Source organism: Cydia amplana, chromosome 7 (genome assembly GCF_948474715.1).
Source record: "Cydia amplana chromosome 7, ilCydAmpl1.1, whole genome shotgun sequence".
Taxonomy (NCBI): domain Eukaryota; kingdom Metazoa; phylum Arthropoda; class Insecta; order Lepidoptera; family Tortricidae; genus Cydia; species Cydia amplana.
This window is the reverse complement of record NC_086075.1, coordinates 5,321,652-5,338,849: the sequence shown is the minus strand read 5'-3', so window position 1 is coordinate 5,338,849 and position 17,198 is coordinate 5,321,652. Positions and strand designations below refer to the sequence as shown.

Sequence of the window (17,198 nt, the reverse complement as noted above, 5' to 3'; positions counted from 1 at the left end):
TGGAAATGATCTGTGCTGGGCATTGGTGCTGGGACATGGGATTAATTTAGGCAATTTTTGTACAGTCGACGCCAAGAATATCTTTACACTTTTGCACCTCACTCCATTATAATAAGGCGAAAAATGTAAACATATATCTGTGTATCTGTATTATCTTTGAGGTCGACTGTACGTAGTTAGCACTCAGTTGTAATTTTGTTTTACAAAGCAGCTCCATCGGTTGTTATCGGAGTCGTGTGAATATTTATTCGCAGTCGCACTTTTTTATATATGACATGGGCCATTTTATTTAAAGTTGTCCCCTACTACATATTTAGACATTTATTTTTAGTAGTTATTTACCTGTGTAGTTCTCGCACCAAGACGTGGTCTCTCTGGTCCCGCAAGTGAGACACCTCCTGCACCGCTCGCACCGCCAGGCCCCTCTCGGGACCTCGGCCAGCTGCGGCCGGGCGCAGTAAGTGTGCCACGCAGTATCGCAGTCGTCGCACAGCACGAGTAGGCCGTCGTCGCCGCGGTTGCCGCAGCCCTCGCAGACGGTGCAGTCGATGCAGCGCCAAGTCATTGTTACTATTACTTGTACTTTACCTGTGTAGTTCTCGCACCAAGACGTGGTCTCTCTGGTCCCGCAGGTGAGACACCTCCTGCACCGCTCGCACCGCCAGGCCCCTCTCGGGACCTCTGCTAACTGCGGCCGGGCGCAGTAAGTGTGCCACGCAGTATCGCAGTCGTCGCACAGCACGAGCAGGCCGTCGTCGCCGCGGTTGCCGCAGCCCTCGCAGACGGTGCAGTCGATGCAGCGCCAACTCATTGTTACTATTACTTGTACTTTACCTGTGTAGTTCTCGCACCAAGACGTGGTCTCTCTGGTCCCGCAGGTGAGACACCTCCTGCACCGCTCGCACCGCCAGGCCCCTCTCGGGACCTCTGCTAACTGCGGCCGGGCGCAGTAAGTGTGCCACGCAGTATCGCAGTCGTCGCACAGCACGAGCAGGCCGTCGTCGCCGCGGTTGCCGCAGCCCTCGCAGACGGTGCAGTCGATGCAGCGCCAACTCATTGTTACTATTACTTGTACTTTACCTGTGTAGTTCTCGCACCAAGACGTGGTCTCTCTGGTCCCGCAGGTGAGACACCTCCTGCACCGCTCGCACCGCCAGGCCCCTCTCGGGACCTCTGCTAACTGCGGCCGGGCGCAGTAAGTGTGCCACGCAGTATCGCAGTCGTCGCACAGCACGAGCAGGCCGTCGTCGCCGCGGTTGCCGCAGCCCTCGCAGACGGTGCAGTCGATGCAGCGCCAACCCATTGTTACTATTACTTGAGATACCTGCGAAATGGATAGTATTGTTAGGGTGGTATTCCATCTGTCCAATATCTTGGTCCAATGTGTTTGGAACAAGCAAGTACCAAAGTTTTACGTGATCACGCTTACGCAACGATTCGGGGCTAATCTACTCAGTACTCTACGGAAACCCTACGGGTAAATACGGCGCTTTGGTAACGAAACGACGACAGAGTTTACTCGTAATTCCATCATCATCTTCCTCGCGTTGTCCCGGCATTTTGCCACGGCTCATGGAAGCCTGGGGTCCGCTTGGCAACTAATCCCAGGAATCGGCGTGGGCACTAGTTTTTACGAAAGCGACTGCCATCTGACCTTTCAACCAAGAGGGTAAACTAGGCCCTTATTGGGATTAGTCCGGTTTCCTCACGATGTTTTCCTTCACCGAAAAGCGACTGGTAAATATCAAATTACTCGTAATTCCATAATATGTATAAATAAATCTGCTTCGCCTGGGAAGTTAGATCCTCTTTAACTGGCTTTATGAGATTGCCTAAAGGGAAATGCTTAAAAAAAACACACGTTTCCTACAATTTACAATATACATAATTGTTTTTATATCGCTGGTGCTGCCATAGCAAACAGAAAAGTATTTGTCCCCATTGGTTACATTTTTGTTTTGTTACTTAGATATCAAACAATTTTGAATACTGGTTGAATATTATAACAATTTTGTAAGAAGTCAACTTGATGTGAAATATTATATAAAACCTACCTTAATATTAACACAATAAGGATGAGAAGTCTGCCCGCACTGCGAGCAGGCGATAAGGCACCCTTCGGAGTCGGTGCCCACGGCACCGCACATAACACACAAGTCTTGTGTCAGCACGAACTTGTCTTTGCTCGAACAAAGCACTAGCTTGTTCTCTACACCTGGAACAAACGCATTTTATGTAAAAAAAAAACTATTCATAAGCGAAAAAATGGATCTTAATTTTTTATAGTGATCCTGATCACTCGAAAATTATCACCAAAAAAAATCAAAATTCGCCACCATTGTACGCGCGTTGCACATCCTACTATTCCGACTACATAATGCGCACTAACAATGAAGGGGTCTCAATGTTTCAACAGTTTATCTTCAAACGCCAATTGAAAAGAAAAAAATTCAGGGCGAAAAATGCGAACAAAAAATCCCGTAATTTCCTTACATTATTAAAATTTTGATAGACGTTTTCGATAAACGATTGTCATCTTTTGAGTGTCCGTTTAGGTTTCTTAGGGTCGGTTGCACCAAACTGTTCGTATCGTTAAAGAGTTCGCTATATTTTATTATATGTATGGAAAGTTTCATAGTAAAGCGCCAGGGCGCGCCGGCTGACGTTGATTAGTCTGTCAAATGTGGTTGGTGCAACTGGCCCTTACTGTTTAAAATAACACCCTCTCTGGCAACAAGCCAAGAGTAATTAAATAACAATCTTACCCGGATCATCCTCCGTCGTTTTATTGTCCGGGGCCTGCGGTCTCTGCAGCCCCAACCCAGGCACACCAAACGCCCCGCATCTTGGGTTTCGTGCCCCTCTTGCGACCGAAGTCCAGGACCGATCTCGCAACAAGTCTAAATAAAATTAACGACATCTTACCCGGATCATCCTCCGTCGTCTTATTGTCCGGGGCCTGCGGCCTCTGCAGCCCTAACCCAGGCACTCCGAACACGCCCCGCATCTTGGGTTTCGTGCCCCTCTTGCGACCGAAGTCTAGCACCGATCGCGCTCGCTTCTGGAAGCCCAGTTTGGCGGGGTGCATGCCGCCTTTGAATTTGTACCCGCCCATTTTCTTTTTTGCGACTTTGGAGGAGACTGTGTACGGCTTGCCTTTACCCAGGCCGACGTCCGGCTGAAAGGGATTACAGGTTAGTGCATAGTCATATTATAAAACTAGCAACCCGCCCCGACTTCGCACGGGTTAACAAATTATACACAAACCTTCCTCAAGAATCACTCTAGCGATAGGTGAAAACCGCATGAAAATCCGTTCAGTAGGTTTTGAGTTTATCGCGAACATACAAACACACAAACAGACGGACGCGTAGTGTATAAGGTGTAGTGATATGACGTGATTTTGTTACATCTAACCATCTATTCTATACTAAAAGAGGTTAATAGATATGTAGGTCATATTTATTCCGTTTACAACGTCGACTCGCCGAAATCAATAAACCAGCTGACTTATTCGCGTTTCATTGTTGTTCGATATAATAACTTATATATTCACCTCTATGACTACTAAGAAAAATACAGACCTATGTTTAACAGTAATTTACGATCAATAAATATAAATACAAAGCTAGCTAAAATGCCAGCTCATTGTTTAATGAACCTTTGTTTCGTATCTATAGATAGGGTAATAAATTATTTCCATTTAATTTTAACTAGATACCTTAGGTTCAATAGCGAGAGGATCCTGTTCCTGCTGCGAATTCTCGTCACCAAACGAAGAGTCCTGGGACGTAGAAGCCGTGTTGTCGTCCTCGAACGCTGAAACGATCATCACAACAAACTACATTACAATTTTAATCCCCCTTATTCAAAAAACTTTACGGGCTTGATTTAGTTAAATTATGTTTTATCCCTTTCTTACAAATACATAAGTCAAAATGCCAGATAACGACAACGATTATTAGCTAATTGAGGTTTGTATCGCGCTTATGAATAAGGGGTATAATGTTTAGTCCTTTGAACGCGACACCTATCGTGCGCGACGGTAATCATGAACCTTGTCGGAATGCACGAAGGTTCACATTGGGCTCTAGCCGCGCTCAGTTGACGTTTTTGGCTGTACATTGTTGTGTAACCTAGTTAATTGTTATTTGAGAGTTATTGTAGTATAATTTTATGCCGATAATTTTAAAATATTTGTTCATTGTTCGTTATATGAGCTGTCGTTACGTCAGTTGGATCAATGTCAAGCTTGCATAAAGGGAACCAGCATATACAACGAGTATTATTATAACCAACGTATACAACGAGTATCATTCCTGAACGTTTCCTGACTGATAATTTCTAAGTAGACATTCTGTCTTGCTCCAAATAATATTTTAATATTTATATAATATTACATTACAAGGGCGGCAAAATGTGGAGCTAGATAGTAGATTGTTAACCAAGGGATGAAATGATGCCTTTCACCCGAGTTAAACACTCTACTTTTCATTTCGAATACGAGGAAAGTAAAATGCATATGTTTTTTTAAAACATGACTAAGTATACATTTTTATAGTATTTTTTGAGGGTAGGTACTTTCAATTACCAATTTAGGCAAAATTATCGTTATTTATGGAATGGGGAGTCAAATATCAGAATGGAAATTGTATAACAAATCCATTTATACTCAAATTTCAATTTCTTATCGTAAAAAAATCGTACTTGGAACCTAAAATGCTCTAGTGCAGAAACGTATCATTTCCTGCACACCTTTTAGAACAACAATGAGAAATGAAAATATACTTACAGCCGAGTTTGGAGCCAGTAATCTGCATTTGTGCCTTGCAGATGGGACAGTTGTAGTCGTACTGCGGGTTCTGCTCTTTCTTCAGCCGGTACTGCTGCGGCTCGGCCTCCGGGTCACACATGCCGTGGACGTATCTAGAATAAGTATACACGTTTTTAGTTATTGCTGCTAACAATGCTTCAAGCGGCATTTTACTTTATATAGAAATTAGTAAGGTTGGTGATTAATGTTTCATTGGGATAAAATAAACAATAAACAATCAGAACATTAATTTAGGTAATACTTCGTAAGAATGACCGAATTCTAGTATTTAGGAGTTAAGAGTGCTAGTCTATTTAAGTTTTTTAGGTAGGTTAGGTAGGTCGGCCGAAGAACGACATTTATAAATATATAATTCACGCTTGCTTCCGCATAAACCACGAGATGTTTTTGTAACTTGCTATTGGTAAGTTGTAAGGCAACGAACCACATAGCAGCGGCCAAAATTGGTCAAAGACCAACATTTAGAGCTGTTCCTGAAGGAACTGTGCGCCTTCAATGTTTGCGCCGGAGTGGGTTTAGTGGGTATTAGGACAAAGTTCTTCCCCCCTCTCGCCAGAGAGAGGGGACAGGAGCGGCGAGTCCCGACCGTCCCACGGCCGGGGGGACGGTGCGTAAATGCATTCGCCCACTCCGTAAACACAAAGAGGGTTATTCTATCTTCAGCTATGTTCAGTACGTACCTCTTGCAGGTGATACACCGGATCATGTCTCGGTAGGCGGCGGCGCGGTAGGCGCGGCGGCACAGCGGGCAGCAGCTGCCCTTGTTGCGCTGCTGGTAGCACGAGTCGCACACCGTGTAGTGCGCGTGCCGCAGTCCGAGCAGATGTTCAGTACGTACCTCTTGCAGGTGATACACCGGATCATGTCTCGGTAGGCGGCGGCGCGGTAGGCGCGGCGGCACAGCGGGCAGCAGCTGCCCTTGTTGCGCTGCTGGTAGCACGAGTCGCACACCGTGTAGTGCGCGTGCCGCAGTCCGAGCAGATGTTCAGTACGTACCTCTTGCAGGTGATACACCGGATCATGTCTCGGTAGGCGGCGGCGCGGTAGGCGCGGCGGCACAGCGGGCAGCAGCTGCCCTTGTTGCGCTGCTGGTAGCACGAGTCGCACACCGTGTAGTGCGCGTGCCGCAGTCCGAGCAGATGTTCAGTACGTACCTCTTGCAGGTGATACACCGGATCATGTCTCGGTAGGCGGCGGCGCGGTAGGCGCGGCGGCACAGCGGGCAGCAGCTGCCCTTGTTGCGCTGCTGGTAGCACGAGTCGCACACCGTGTAGTGCGCGTGCCGCAGTCCGAGCAGATGTTCAGTACGTACCTCTTGCAGGTGATACACCGGATCATGTCTCGGTAGGCGGCGGCGCGGTAGGCGCGGCGGCACAGCGGGCAGCAGCTGCCCTTGTTGCGCTGCTGGTAGCACGAGTCGCACACCGTGTAGTGCGCGTGCCGCAGTCCGAGCAGATGTTCAGTACGTACCTCTTGCAGGTGATACACCGGATCATGTCTCGGTAGGCGGCGGCGCGGTAGGCGCGGCGGCACAGCGGGCAGCAGCTGCCCTTGTTGCGCTGCTGGTAGCACGAGTCGCACACCGTGTAGTGCGCGTGCCGCAGTCCGAGCAGATGTTCAGTACGTACCTCTTGCAGGTGATACACCGGATCATGTCTCGGTAGGCGGCGGCGCGGTAGGCGCGGCGGCACAGCGGGCAGCAGCTGCCCTTGTTGCGCTGCTGGTAGCACGAGTCGCACACCGTGTAGTGCGCGTGCCGCAGTCCGAGCAGATGTTCAGTACGTACCTCTTGCAGGTGATACACCGGATCATGTCTCGGTAGGCGGCGGCGCGGTAGGCGCGGCGGCACAGCGGGCAGCAGCTGCCCTTGTTGCGCTGCTGGTAGCACGAGTCGCACACCGTGTAGTGCGCGTGCCGCAGTCCGAGCAGATGTTCAGTACGTACCTCTTGCAGGTGATACACCGGATCATGTCTCGGTAGGCGGCGGCGCGGTAGGCGCGGCGGCACAGCGGGCAGCAGCTGCCCTTGTTGCGCTGCTGGTAGCACGAGTCGCACACCGTGTAGTGCGCGTGCCAGCGCGACGACGGGCCCGCGCCCGGCGACCGCGCGCCGCAGTCCGAGCAGATGCGGCAGCACTGGAACACGACACGGGGTTGTAGTGGCATTCTATGGAACTTGCTAACTTTGTAAACAAACCGCCATATTGAAATTGTCTCTGAATGATGAATTTACTAGTGACTTTTGATTATATAGTTAGCAAATTCCATAGAATGACACTTTAAGCCCCGTCTCCATATCGCGCGGCAAGCTATCGAACATTGGCTCGCGCGGCAGCCGCGCGCAATAGAGACGGGGCTTTAGGGAGGCAGTGATGATTTTTATTTGTATTATAAAACAGGGATCGGAACCGGTTTTTTGCAAAAACTTCGAAATAACCATATTTTTAGAGTTATTTTATACTCGAAATGTAGGACTCAGTTGTGTGTTTAGGTAACGACTTCGTATTATTAGATTGCTCAATTAGAAATTAAATAATTAGCAAAAAACTAAATAATCCCGGTATCCGATCCCTGTTATAAAAGGCAACAAATCTAACGATATAAAACGTACGTGTGGCATCAGCCGATCCTAAAATTCCTTACACATAGTCAGTGCGTTAAGCCAGTGGGGAGACACTCCTCCTTTCGGGCAAACTCGGTTCCATTCGGCTCAACAATGCTCCGAGCAATTATTAGGGTTGGCACCACTTGACGTCCTTTTGCGTGCACGACCACAGATAAGATAAAGACTTGAATTTTGATAACCCTAAATAGCCGAAATCATGATTCGTTCCTGAATCCCTGTCAAACTTCGGTTTTGTAGGAAATATCCTTTTTGTACGGTAGTACTCTTACCTATTTCTTCTGTGGTTAAGCACATAGCGCAGTCACGCTTATACACCGGAGCGACGTGAGGATTCGCATCAATGTGATAACCGCGTAATGTAATTGATCGTTTTCCAAAAAAAATTTACATTTCATTCATGTCTTCAAAATATTGACTTCTTGGGCTCATTTTTCTCAGAATCATTTGTACATTAACGCCTCATACATGAAAAAATGTGTCCCATGATTTCTTTTCCAGATCGTCACATTTTTGTATGAATATTTTTTTATTTGTTGAACGTGACGCACTGGAAAAATATATTTCCATGTATGAGGCGTGAATGTACAAATGATTCTGAGTAAAATGAGCCCAAGAAGTCAATATTTTGAAGACATTAATCAAATGTAATTTTTTTTGGAAAACGCTCAATTACTAATTACCCCCATGACCTAGGTAGGAATGATATACCTAGAATAAAACATGGTGCATGGTTTGATATAGTGAACAATTGGCCACTCACCATACACTTCCAGCCGTATTTAGGCACGGTCGCCATGCGAGGCCGCAGGCACATGGCGTGGTACATCTTGTCGCAGTGCTCGCACGTCACCGCCCTCGAGTCGGCGGAGGGGACGCCGGTCGCGCTTTCCCCGCGGCAGACTTGGCACACGCGGCATGAGCGGCACGACCAACCCGCCCGTACTCCTGCAAGACAACACCAAACCCAACCAAATTTGTTGGTAAATAAGAACAAAAAAAACTATACTCAACCTTTTCTTTTAGGTGCTAGTACTAGTGTAAGATAGTATCATTCTCTCTGTCTATATTTTAAATGACACAGTCCTTTGACAAACTATAGTTATACGTTTATTGCTCCTACAATGTTATGTGTCTTTGTAACATAAAGACGCAAAACTTGTACTTTGTAAAGTGTCATTCAATAGAAATTGCGAACTATGTAAACAAAAGTTACTAGTAATTTGACATTTAGTGTCAATTTTAGTATGGCGGTTTGTTTACATAGTTAGCAAGTTCTATTGAATGACATTTTACAGTTTTTTTTACACTGATAATATCTTATTTAGGAGGTCAAATCTTGGAAGTTAGATTGGAAATATATCCAGCCGGCGTATTATGGATGGTTTATCCACTGGATAAACTGTCACTTTTTAACACCGCGGGATAGAAAGTGGCGGACACCGTCTTATCACGCTGTCACGTAGACAAGAACGACCATCATATCCGTACTGATGTTTGATTAGGTTGATTAGGCTCAAATAAGGTATTCTTATGGAAGACCGGTGACAATACAAAGACGACAATAAGCTGCTCTGATAGATGCAGAAAGTAGTAGGATTAACCAGTTGGTTGGTTGGTTGTTGGAGTTGTCTCAATAGATGAATAATATCTAAATATCTGAGAGATATAAAATCAAAAATGCGCGTTTTCCCAGAGATAAGACCTAGGCTAGATCGATTTTTCGCCACAGAAAGCCCCCATATAGTCATTTTCATCGAAATCGTTCGAGCCGTTTCCGAGATCGCCGGAATATATATATAAATAAATAAACAAGAATTGCTCGGTTAAAGGTATTAGATAGAAGTATAGTCGGCAATAAAAGATTGTATCAAAAACTGACTACATTGGGAAAGAACGAGTAATAATAATCGAAATACCTGGTAGCTGTGCGAGACCCACGCAGGTCCCGTGGTAATGCGCGCCGCAAGTGACGCATGTCATGAGGTTGAATATATCGCCGATGGCTCGGCACGTCCGGCAGTCGATGTCAGCTGTACCTGTTAGAACACCACTGTTAAGCTTTGGATTCCTCCGAAAACGGTGCCGTCATATTACGGCCGCTATATAGCGTTGACTGACGTCACTAGAACGTTGTCTATGTAAACAAGATGGCGCGGTTTCCTAGACGGCGTTACGTTACGTTGATTGTCAACGTAACGTAAGATGACGGCCGTCATGACGGTGTCGATAGTTTCGTGAACGTTTTATTAGATAGCGGTGATGCCATTTTGAATAAATGACACGAGATTTGAATAAATGATTCCGTACTACGATTATTTTCCTCTTCTGATGATATTTCATCCTCCAAGTAAATTATAGATGATCAAGCAAATCTTGTCAGTAGGAAAAGGCGCGAAATTCAAATTTTGTATGGGACGTTATCCCATCGCGCCTACATTTTTTAAATTTGCCGCTTTGACCTTGGTGGATGACGGTGTGTAATGTGTTATGACGCCGTGGCCGTGATATATAAATATAATTTGGAGTTCAAACTCTAGGTCCATGGGGTCCCAGCGCGCACAAGTTGTTTGCAGAAATCGCGAAGCGTCTGGTTGACGTAACTGGTCCGAAGAACTGGCGGATTCCTCGCACAACGTATCAGCATTGCGATACAGCGAGGAAATGCCGCCAGCATCCTTGGTAAAATGCCGAGCCTATTTTAGATTTAAGTTAGTTATTAATTTAGCTTAGTAGTACCACTGTATATGTATATGGTTTATGTAAATAAATTGTTATCATTTTGAAGTAGTAGGAAATGTTAATAACTGGTTAATGAGTGTATCTGTATAAACACTTACAAATAAGTGCCACTTGATACAAGTGGTCCTTGCAAAACGAAGACTTGGTCTGGAAGTCCATGAAACCTCCGGAAGCGAGAACACAGGGCAGGTGAAAGTATTTACTGCAACTCATCTGGAAAAAAAATGTATACTGTAATAATAATATTAAGATGGGTATCGGCGCCCTAAGAGTTCACATTGGCAAGCTATATTCATGTAGCTATAAAAGTAGTTCGCCCCGAACTCAACTACAATATAACCACCTAAAAAGTTAAAAACATTACCCTCCTACTGACGCAGTCGGGTAAAATAAAAACTTACCGTTACTTGAGGCCATGTTTAAACGGATCTATTTGAATCGTACCTTCTTAGTAAAATTGTAAATAGTTTTAACCCTTTGACCGCCAAAGACTAACTGATACGCGCGGGTACAGCTCAATATCAACCTTAGTGCATTCAGACAAGGTTCACGATGACGCGGCGCACGCTATAGACGTGGCGATCAATGGGTTAACAATAAAAAACCGGCCAAGTGCGAGTCGAACTCGCGTTCCAAGGGTTCCATACATTAAGTTCACGCTTGAGATTTCTAGCGTGAACTTGTACGGAACTACGTGCGTAGCGTGATTACGCTTGACTGCACATTTCTAATAGGTTTTCCTGTCATCTATAGGTAAAGAACTACTTTGTGTATTTTTTCCAAAATTTTAGACCCAGTAGTTTCGGAGATAAAGGGGGGGAATGGTCGGACAGACAGACAGACTCACGAGTGATCCTATAAGCCTTATAGTATAAGGGTTCCGTTTTTTCCTTTTGAGGTATGGAACCCTAAAAAGGAAAAATGTACTTTGTTTATGGAGCAGGTCCTCACCTTACAAGGGATGCTCGCACCATGTCTGGTGCAAAAGGCACATTTTCGCGTCAACGCGGTCGTCACAATGCCCCGCACCCGGGCCTCCTCTAGTTGTTCCTTATCCTCCTCCGCTGAGGCAGCCACCTGGTTACATAAATATATTTCAATTTCGTCGAAAATTACAACACATATATATGGGAACAAGCAGTAAAATACAAGTAGTCTAGACCAGGCATGTTGCGGATGTAGATTTTTTGACATCCGCGGATGCGGATATTTAAAGGCTCACATCCGCGGATGCGGATGCGGATGTCAAGATTAGGCACTTAAAAAACGTCAAATATTAAATTTTTAGTATTTTTTTATTAAAAAAAAAAAACAAAACGTTTAGTATTTGAGCAAGAATATAGGTGCGTTATATTTAATAAACAGTAACTTGGCCGACTTTTCTGGATCTAGACGATTTCGTTATAGGAAATGACGAAATTACCCAGCACTTACGCCGCCGCTAAGACGTTCCTGTACCAACTTGTTCGACATCCGCATCCGCATAAGCTCCGCATCGATTTTATGCGGATGCGGATGCAGATGCGGATGTCGAAAATAATGCGGAAGTTCCGCGGTTGCGGATGCGGATGCGGATGTTCGCAACATCCCTGGTCTAGACCAGGGGCCCGTTTCTCGAAAGCTTGTAACTTGTAATACAAGCGGATGTCACTTTTTGACAGCTTTTGTTAGAAAGGGACTTCCACTTGTATTACAAGTTATAAGCTTTTGAGAAACAGGCCCCAGTTGTTTAAAACGGAGTGTTCTATGAGCTTTGTGTAAATGTACAGGTTGATTCACAAGAGCTGGCATGAATGGAATGAATGAGTGAATTAAAATATCTGAGTGTATCACATGAACCCATGAACCTATAATATTACGGACAGAGTTTCGCTTACAACACAACTGTGATTCCAACATCCACCAGTTTCTAAGTATTTACGCGTGACACACACACATTGACAGCCCACATCCACCAGTTTGCCGTCAGACGAATCGAAACGTCATTGAAGTAAACATGTCGAAGAAAAATATAAAATATGCCGGCATGCGTAGTTAAATCCTGCTAGAATTGTACCGATCGTAAGAAAAAAAGTCACGGAATAACTTTTCATATTTAAGTTTATCAATTAGTACGTAAAATCACGATAATTTGTTGTTTATAAATTATCAAACTGCAAAACAGGAGTGTGACCAGTAACATGAATAGGGTAATTTCCCGAAAGTAGGGTAATTGATACCCTTCTTATTAAATCATTATGTATTAAGAGATCATTTAGGTAAATGGTTAAATTATTGATTGTCCATTTCAAACTAGATCGGTATGGTAATTTCCCGATACTAAGGAGCGATACTTAACGTTTGTTTGTTATGTATTATAATTTTTTTGTTGAAAACCAGATACGTTTCAAGTTAAATGTATAAATTAAAAAAGCGGCCAAGTGCGAGTCGGACTCGCCCATGAAGGGTTCCGTATTTAGGCGATTTATGACGTATAAAAAAAAACTACTTACTAGATCTCGTTCAAACCAATTTTCGGTGGAAGTTTACATGGTAATGTACATCATATATTTTTTTTAGTTTTATATTTTAGAAGTTACAGGGGGGGGGGGGGGACACACATTTTACCACTTTGGAAGTGTCTCTCGCGCAAACTATTCAGTTTAGAAAAAAATGATATTAGAAACCTCAATATCATTTTTGAAGACCTATCCATAGATACCCCACACGTGGGTTTGATGAAAAAAAATTTTTTGAGTTTCAGTTCGAAGTATGGGGAACCCAAAAAAATTATTGTTTTTTTTTTCTATTTTTGTGTGAAAATCTTAATGCGGTTCACAGAATACATCTACTTACCAAGTTTCAACAGTATAGTTCTTATAGTTTCGGAGAAAAGTGGCTGTGACATACGGACGGACAGACAGACGGACAGACAGACAGACATGACGAATCTATAAGGGTTCCGTTTTTTGCCATTTGGCTACGGAACCCTAAAAAACATGACCAACTCATTTCATTACGATGCTAAATATCATTAGGTATTGAAAATAATGTTTGCACAAAGTAATTGTGCAATATTGCGCATTTTCAAGAACTATAAAATCAGATACGTACACACCTTTTTTATTGTCTAACGTAAAACTGTCCTAATTTTTTTATTTGAAAACAAGGAGGATATTAAAAATAATTGTTTCACCATTAGGGGAGAATTTGTGTTACATGGTAACACTCGTCTACACGCACACATTCATACCGTCCGCCATTGCAGTGTCACAGTTTGTCTTAGGTGACAGTCCGTCCGTAATATTCTAGGTCCATGCATGAACCAATAAAACTCTCGCGGCTCCGACTGTTTACCGATACAGGTGTCACTCATACAATGAAAGTTTCTATCATTCCATTTGTGCCAGCTTTCGTGAATCAAACAGTACTTGAACAAGAGTAAATTCTGACCTGATCATGGAAGGGCGGGCTGAACTCAAGGCAGCAGCGGTGCACATAGAAGGCTCCAGAGCTGACCACAGCAGGGAGCTCAACGGTCTCCACATGTCCGATGATAGACAATTCGTCTATGTGCTCTAGGTTGTGTAAAGGTGTTCTGAAAGAAAATTGAGCATTAACAGAGAATAGTTTTAAAGTCAACAATGTGACTTACAAGCGCTCCTGTCATATATTGATAAAAGCCACTTAGCGCCACTTGCACCATCCCACTAACCCGGGGTTAACCGTTAACACAGTGTCAAATTGTACTGGTAACTATGGTAACTCCAGGTTTAACCAGTTAACCCCGAGTTAGTGAAATGGTGCAAGTGGCTCTTAAAGAATAAAACCGTTTTATACTTAGTTCTCAACTTTGAGTATTTTTTGTTACATAAGTTGGACTTGAAAGCATGGGGATTTATCATTACTACCCAAAGGAGTCATAATTAAAATTACCTTAATTAAAATTATATTCATAAGCTTTGAAAGAATGTGACATACAAATATCCTTATAATAGGTATCCTTATATTAATCAAATCAACTTACTTGCACTTATTAAATGCTTTCTGCCTCCTACTCAGGGGCAACGCCAAGGGATGTTGGTTAGGGTCTACAAGCTCAGGGGGCGGAGATGCCAGACCGGGGGTGACAGGGGTGGTCGGGGTGCTAATCGGAGTAGGATTGGGAGTGGTCCCCCCACTAAGCACTGTTGGTGTGGTGCTGCCGTCTCCTCCACCGATGTTGCAGAGGAATTGACGCATCTCTCCTTGGCCTAGCTGACTGCGCTCGGTTAAGTTGCAAAGAGCGCAAGCTTTGCCTAGCCTGAAAAGAGTTGGGATTTTAGCTTGCAAGAAAAGTGTTGTTTATGAAATCCTTAAAGATTTAATTAACAATGCCCTCAAGTTTTTATGAACAAATATGTTTTTTAAGAGTCCCATACCTCTGTGAAGCCGCGGTCCTGGGTTCGAATCCCAGTAAGGGCATTTATTTGTGTGATGAGCACAGATATTTGTTCCTGAGTCATGGTTGTTTTCTATGTATTTAAGTATTTGTATATTATATATATCGTTGTCTGAGTACCCACAACACAAGCTTTCTTGAGCTTAACGTGGGGCTTAGTCAATTTGTGTAATATTTATTTATTTATTTATTATTAATTTACCAATTTATCCTAATTTGATATAGTTCCTCCCAACATACTGAGTTTTATGGCAAAATAAAGTGCAGTATTTAAGGATCAAAACAGTGTCCAATCTTCCTTACCATTTCTCAGGCATAAAAGGTGGTTCTTCAGGAGCAGGCATGGTGAAATCGTCCTCATCCATCATGTCATCAAGGGCATCATCTCGGCTACCTCGGTGTCTTTTAGCCCCACGGACTGAGCCAGCACCACCGCCTCGGTACCTGATACATTGGTGAGTATTTATACCTTACGCTTGCCTATAATTGCAGTTTGCCTATAAAACATTATTGTATAAACAGTATTATAGATTATAATACACTAAAATGGGACTTATCATATAAATTAAATTGAAATTGACCTAAATAAAACAGCATAATATAAACATTCCAATAGGTAGAGGATATATATAGCAGCATATATATAAGTGCACTCACCTGCTAGTTTCCGGCTATAGTTCGTTTTTTTAGCATTAGAAATAAGGTAAACAATCTTGATGTGTCTTTTAATTCAAAACACATTTTAAAAATAAGTTACGGTAAATATGTAACAATTATGAATCTAATACGATCTTTTATAGTCTTCTGCTTTCATAATAGTTATTTATTTTTAAAAAGTGTTTTTCAATTAAAAGGCATATCAAAATCGCTTACCTTCTTTCAAGTTCTTTCTAATGCTAAAAAAAACGAACTATAGGACTATTCATTTTTGCATCCATCGGGACTCTGTTCTCATAATCTCATTAACTTAAAACTTATACCTACCTGGGACCTTGGAACCCTTGTCTACGTAATCTAGGTTAACTAACGTATACAGGGTGCCATTTGAGTCGTGATCAGTAATATGCTTTTCTAACTCCATAAACAACGAGCAATTTAATGCCCCTACTCTTACTAAAATCAGACAAGATTTTTTTTATTTTTTGTTTATTTTTTGTCATTTATTTTACTTTTATAAGTGGATTTAGGACATTACAACGGCTTATGAAGATATTTAAATTAGTAAATTGAATCGCATCTTTGAATCGGAACTGTCATTGACATCAATTTTGTCATTTGTCCCAGTTAGAAATAAAATTTACTTATTTTTTCATTTGAAATATCTTAAATACCACATTGCCACTTGTAAAAGTAAAATAAATGACAAAAAATAAACAAAAAAATAAAAAAAATCTTGTCTGATTTTAGTAAGAGTAGGGGCATTAAATTGCTCGTTGTTTATGGAGTTAGAAAAACATATTATTACTGATCACGACTCAAATGGCACCCTGTATACATTAATTATCTAAGACTGGTTATGCTAATAGAATGAATTCTGAAATTAATGAAAAGTTTATCAGTAATTTGCATGGTTTACCTTCTAACAATCTTGCCCTCTCTCGCCAGTTTGGCGCCTTCCTTCCTCGGCCTGCCGGGCCCGCGGCGGCCCGAGGTAAAGAAGGGCCGCGCATACGGCTGGTGGTGGAAGAACGCGGGCACCGCCGCCGCACCCCCGTGCGGCGACGCGGGCTCCTCGCCGCGCGGCGACGACGCGCAAGAGGTTGGCGTCGAAGCCGGACCCGCGTAGAAGTCTAACAACCAACGACGTCACATTAAAAACTGATTTACTAGAGCGTTCACATATTATTATGATAGCATTGGTAGAAGATAAAACTGTAGTAAGAGGTTGAGAAACGATCGAAAATGATTATATGGCTATAAAGGGCTTACAGGACTCACCAGAACTCGGGGGCGCTCCTTCTCCCTCATCCTCGGAACCTTCGTCCCCTAACAAATCCACATCCAAAACACCTTCATCCGGCACATCCATCTAAAAAACGTAATTAACCACTTCATTCACAATATAAAACTTCAAATGCGCCTTCGACGGCTTCCAACATTATTTAATTTACAACTTGCTTCGATGTATCAACCACCGCCATAGTGAACGACAAGTGGATCGCGAAGTAAACTTCCGAACTTACCGCGAACTGTCGCGATGGACTGTTATTTAGTTACTGTTATGATAAAACAAACATATAGGGTGGAGAACACATTTTCAATTATAATTTACATTAATACAAATACATAATAACTGAAAAAATAGCAGTACGACTTTCGCAAGCTAGGTAGCGAGCGAACGAACGAAACGAATGAAAAATATTAGGGAGGAATGAATGACTTGAATAAGCCAACGAAGTAAACGAATGGAAAGATGCGACGCCTCAGTTCAAAACTGTACAAAAGCTATATTTGGGCTCAATATATTTAGAATCATAAAATTATCATTATTGTGCGTAAAACAATTTTATTAATATATTATTTGTGTTCATTTTAAATAATAATATAATGAAAAATATGTTCCACTAGTGTTGTCCCACC

At 43.0% G+C, this 17,198-nt stretch overlaps 2 protein-coding genes across 2 annotated transcripts in view; both read right to left on the bottom strand.

Annotated features, from left to right (window-relative positions):
• LOC134649366 (histone-lysine N-methyltransferase 2C) overlaps positions 1-574 on the bottom strand; it is a 79,430-nt gene extending 78,856 nt beyond the window's left edge. The window contains exon 1 of the mRNA XM_063504082.1: positions 343-574. Coding sequence (XP_063360152.1) covers positions 343-565 — 223 coding nt within the window. The 5' untranslated portion in view covers positions 566-574. The remainder of the gene's footprint in view (positions 1-342) is intronic.
• On the bottom strand, positions 574-17,040 carry LOC134649744 (histone-lysine N-methyltransferase 2C). The gene is made up of 21 exons (XM_063504574.1): positions 16,802-17,040; positions 16,557-16,647; positions 16,195-16,408; positions 14,922-15,062; positions 14,205-14,480; positions 13,631-13,775; positions 11,150-11,275; positions 10,297-10,411; positions 9,376-9,495; positions 8,220-8,404; positions 6,750-6,969; positions 6,479-6,712; positions 6,163-6,396; positions 5,847-6,080; positions 5,515-5,764; positions 4,793-4,926; positions 3,722-3,819; positions 2,926-3,178; positions 2,055-2,215; positions 680-1,324; positions 574-588 (listed from the first exon to the last, which is right to left on the bottom strand). Exons 2-21 carry the CDS (start codon positions 16,645-16,647, stop codon positions 574-576), a joined length of 3,891 nt encoding a protein of 1,296 aa, XP_063360644.1. The 5' UTR covers positions 16,802-17,040.
• Positions 17,041-17,198: the final 158 nt, after the last annotated feature.